Here is a 4,421-nt window from a genome sequence, read left to right on the forward strand (position 1 = left end):
TAGGCTGCGTTCGGAAACGTCACTCGAGTACTCTCCCTCTCTTTTTATCTCACTCTTGTATTTCGCTCACTCCAATGGCTATCGTCTGGTATTGTGCACACAACGCAGTGTGTGTTTCCGAACGCAGCCATCATATAGACATCTGTGGCTATAGGCGACTTTTTTAATTCATCGATGAATCCATCGCATGATGTGTAAATACAGCGAAATGCTGCATTTGCACATCATGCGATGGATCCATCGATGAATTAAAAAACTCGACCTATTTGTAACTGGAAATTCTAGCGACAAGTTCCTCCGCGAGGACCAATGAGTTGACACGATTGCTGGATCGGAGGAATTTCGGCTCGAGCAGTTGGCAACGGGTAGGGCGTTGACATTTCTTGTAGAGGCGATGCGCGTGTGACGTTCGCTGACTCTGCGGCCGCACGATCGGTCGCCTCTCCGCCGTTGTCGATAATAATACGGCCGACCTTGTTATGAACTAATCGCGAGAAACATGTCAATTAATCTGACGAAAAACAAAGATGCCTTAGTGGCCGCCTGGCACAGCGTGATCGACGATAAGTTGTCTACTAACTGGTAGGCGTATACTTAAGTTCGTTTTTCGGTCTGGCGTGTCCACGTCGAGAAGCACTTTCGGCACGCGTATATACGCGCACATGATCGTTAGATCAACCGGTTCCTTTCCACCGGTATTGAACTTACGACGTTAAATCGAGCCGTTCGTACGCGCAACTTGTGAACTGCGTTGTTTCACGTAAATAACGAGCCGGCGATATGCACTTCCGTCCTTATCAGCCTATCTAAACGACCGTGGCTTATTGTCACTATCTTTGTGTCCTTTTCAGATAAATATTCTATACTTTTTATCAATTTTCTCAACATTCTCTTCAAGCTTTAATCTTGGATTTGGACTCTATTTTTACTTTAACTAGTACACACTAAGTTAGAGCGAAACATAATTTGTTTCACTCTAATTTGTACAAGCAGTTTAGTTAAGAAGAACAGGCTTTATGTTTCTTTATTCTATGTCAGGGCTGTGTTCGGATATGAAGGACAGACAAATAACTTAAAAGTAATTGGAACAGGAGATGGAGGACTGGAAGAGATGATCGATCGATTGAGCAGTAGTTACATTATGTATGCATTCTGCAAAGTTATCGACACTAAAACCAGTCTACCAAAGTGTTTGCTCATTAATTGGGTAGGTACAAGTAACATAAATATAAGCAGTAAAATCAAGACTTTAATATTTGTCTAATATTTTTCAATGAGATAATATGTTTAACAGTAACATAGAATTTTTGTGATATATAAAGATATTTAAAAAATAGATTTATGTAGAGAGAAAAGAGATTCTTGCATCTAATTTTTGCAATATATGGAAAAATTGAAAAATTAGGTTTATGTAGAAAGAAGAGAGAAAGAGAGATTTCTGTGTCTACATAATAAACATTTCTCTACAGCAAGGAGAAGGTGCTCCAATTGTTAGGAAAGGAACATGCGCAAATCATATCAGAGATGTAGAGAAATTATTGAAAGGCGCGCATATAACAATTACAGCGCGTTCTGAAGATGATGTGGAGGTAGACGCGATAATGGAAAAACTCGCACGTGCGACAGCTTCTGCGTACAAATTTAATGAGCCTCGTGGCGATAATGAAGGACATACAGGTCCTATTGGAACAACATATCGCAGGTATATACTTTTGCTATAGAAGGAGAAATCTATTTAATATCTAAAGTTTGAACACAGTTGTACAGATATATAAATACATAATAGCGGTCTAAATTAACTGTGATGAATTTTGTGCACTTTGCAGAGTGATCCCTGAACAGGAGATAAATGCAACGGAAAGAGACCAGTTTTGGCAAAAGGAAGAGATGGAGGAGAAAAAGAGACTGGAGCAAGAACGAGTTCGTTGTGAACAGGAGCGACAGAGGCTAGAACGGGAAATTAGGACTCGGGAGGAGAAGGAGACGCAACTGAGAGAACAGCAGGTATATCGCGGTTCTTATCTCGTATATCATATGTTTCATTTATTTTGAATATTATGTGAACCTACCAAAAATCTCTATCTGTCTCAGGTAACCGCCAAGGAAAACACAATTGCACGACAAAAACTGGCGGAGCAACGTGCTGAGGAGGCGAACAATTTACGTAATCAATTGGCCACGAGCCAGAACTACAGCAACGACGTGGAGGACGATCATAAATTACGAAGCGAAGAGCTCCGAAGGCAGAGGAGCAAGGAGACGCAACAGTTGATCGCCCAGAGGACGATAAACGCCAGAGCTGTGTTCGAACAGAACTCGGCGGCCGGTCAGATGAAGACGACGTCGGTCCAACAGCAATTTCTGCCCAAGAATAATCACGTTGAGTCCGTGAGAAAAGCACTGGAGGATGCTCAGATAAAGGAACAACAGTCTTCAGACGCGAAGTCTCGCGAGGAAACGCTGACCGAAGTGAAGAAACCTGCGAGCGTAGAGACAGTAATGACTTCTTCATCAGTGCCTCTGTCGCAAAACGTTACTAGCCAAGAGACAAAAGCGACTAATTCACAAGCGGAACCTACCCAGACCGCCGAGACCAAGGAGGAAGTCACCGAGAATGAGTTGTATAGTACGTTGGACGGGCCATATTTATACTTTGATCCGAATAACGAGGGTATGAAGGCCAGAGCGTTGTACGATTATCAAGCCGCGGACGACACAGAGATTACCTTCGATCCGGGCGACATAATCACGCACATAGACGCCATCGACGAGGGCTGGTGGCAAGGGCTCGGTCCCGATGGCACTTACGGACTCTTTCCCGCTAATTACGTCGAAGTTATCGACTATCATAACACGACATGATAAGCGTATTGTTCGAAGGGGAGATTTGATTGAGATCGTTGTTTTCCTGTTTTCTCTGCCCACATAAAACTGCTTGCATGTAAAAACCGTTAAACGACGCATTTCCGACGGCGAGTGCCGCTACGTTTCTAGGTATAAACCACGCTGAACTACACGCGACGTACACCAGTAATCCCGAACGATTAGATAATGTTTTCCGCAACGCGCCGAACATCTCGACCGGCTAGGTGTTTTCGGAGACACGCTTAGAGTCTCTGGCGCGCGCGTGCGGTTAAAATGCACGTCCCTATAACGTCTCGCGCCTTCCACTGTCTAATCCTCGAGAAGTATATACAGGGTGTCTCGCGTAAGACGTACGAAAAGAAAAATATAAGTAGAACACATAAAAATGAACAAAAATTGTATAAGTCATTTTTCAAACAACCACATAAAATTTCGAGATATTAATTAAAATAGTTCGACATATCAGAGCGCGGTGACGCGACAGGCGGGACATACGGCTCGCCGCGGCCGGCAAAGAAAATAGAAGAACGCACACACGGAGCTACTCATTTCAGTATGCCAAACGGTCCACTTCTCTGGCTTATAAGATAGGCCCGCGAGCAATTGTCCATTTTTTTCGCCGGCCGCGGCGAGCCGTGTCCCGCCTGCCGTGTCGCCGCGTTCTGATATGCCCAACTATTTTAATTAATATCTCGAAATTTTACGTGGTTGTTTGAAAAATGACCTATACAATTTTTGTTCACTTTTATGTATTCTACTTATATTTTTCTTTTCGTACGTCTTACGCGGGACATCCTGTATATATATATATAACACAGTTAATTCAGTTAATAAGATTTCGGGAGCCAATCGAAATGTTAATCCTGACTGCGGCGAAGCGTTCGTCTTCCCGAGAGGTTTTACAGATTTTATCCAGTAACTAACCGATATGTTACATATAAATATATCTTTTTATAACTTCCTATATCAGACGCCGACGTAGCAATAGTCGAGACGCATTTTGACACATAGATAAAAAAAAAGAAGAAAGAAACAAACTGTATCACCACGATACCGTAATAATTACTTAAACATACAACCATTTATAGAACAATAAATACTGTAATTATAATTATAGCGTAACAATTAATACTATAATTTGTTATAGTATTTTGTTTATAATAATACGACAAATTTAGTATTAAAGTACCTACTTGTACGCGAACTTCTTTCTTCTATCACCTTTTCGTTTATTTCACTTGGTCCGAGTCCACAGTAGGTGCAGTAAGCTCTATGCTCTAAGTTCAAAATTATAGCACTATTTTCAGCTAAAAACGTTTTCCACTGCATTCTGAAGTCATAATTCTTAAGTTTTAAGCGAGTTGGCCAGATTCCAACTATTAAGGTAATGCGGAAAACGCTTTTTGCCAGAAATGATAAGCCCTTATAAGTATAAAGCCAAAAGCATACTACACCTATGATAGACCCAAATTTAATCCATTATTCTCGAAACTAGAAACATGGAAGTATCGTAACGATTGTTATCTACGTAACATCGTGACGAACCGACGCGCGTC

At 41.7% G+C, this 4,421-nt stretch overlaps 1 protein-coding gene across 1 annotated transcript; it reads left to right on the forward strand.

The window, feature by feature from the left end:
* Positions 1-372: 372 nt before the first annotated feature.
* On the forward strand, positions 373-3,304 carry LOC116842114 (drebrin-like protein). Its single transcript, XM_032810856.1, has 5 exons — positions 373-582; positions 1,039-1,207; positions 1,470-1,702; positions 1,827-2,004; positions 2,092-3,304. Exons 1-5 carry the CDS (start codon positions 500-502, stop codon positions 2,860-2,862), a joined length of 1,434 nt encoding a protein of 477 aa, XP_032666747.1. The 5' UTR covers positions 373-499; the 3' UTR covers positions 2,863-3,304.
* Positions 3,305-4,421: the final 1,117 nt, after the last annotated feature.

The sequence above is a fragment of the Odontomachus brunneus genome, unplaced genomic scaffold, assembly GCF_010583005.1.
Source record: "Odontomachus brunneus isolate Ranch 3 - 2012 unplaced genomic scaffold, Obru_v1 Obru_scaffold_002, whole genome shotgun sequence".
Lineage (NCBI taxonomy): Eukaryota > Metazoa > Arthropoda > Insecta > Hymenoptera > Formicidae > Odontomachus > Odontomachus brunneus.

Excerpts from the sequence above, each read along its gene's own strand:
- LOC116842114 (XM_032810856.1), top strand. The coding sequence starts at position 500 with ATGTCAATTAATCTGACGAAAAACAAAGATGCCTTAGTGGCCGCCTGG. Across the intron at positions 1,703-1,826 it reads ATTGGAACAACATATCGCAG|AGTGATCCCTGAACAGGAGA; the intron begins GTATATACTTTT and ends TGCACTTTGCAG. Across the intron at positions 2,005-2,091 it reads CGCAACTGAGAGAACAGCAG|GTAACCGCCAAGGAAAACAC; the intron begins GTATATCGCGGT and ends TATCTGTCTCAG.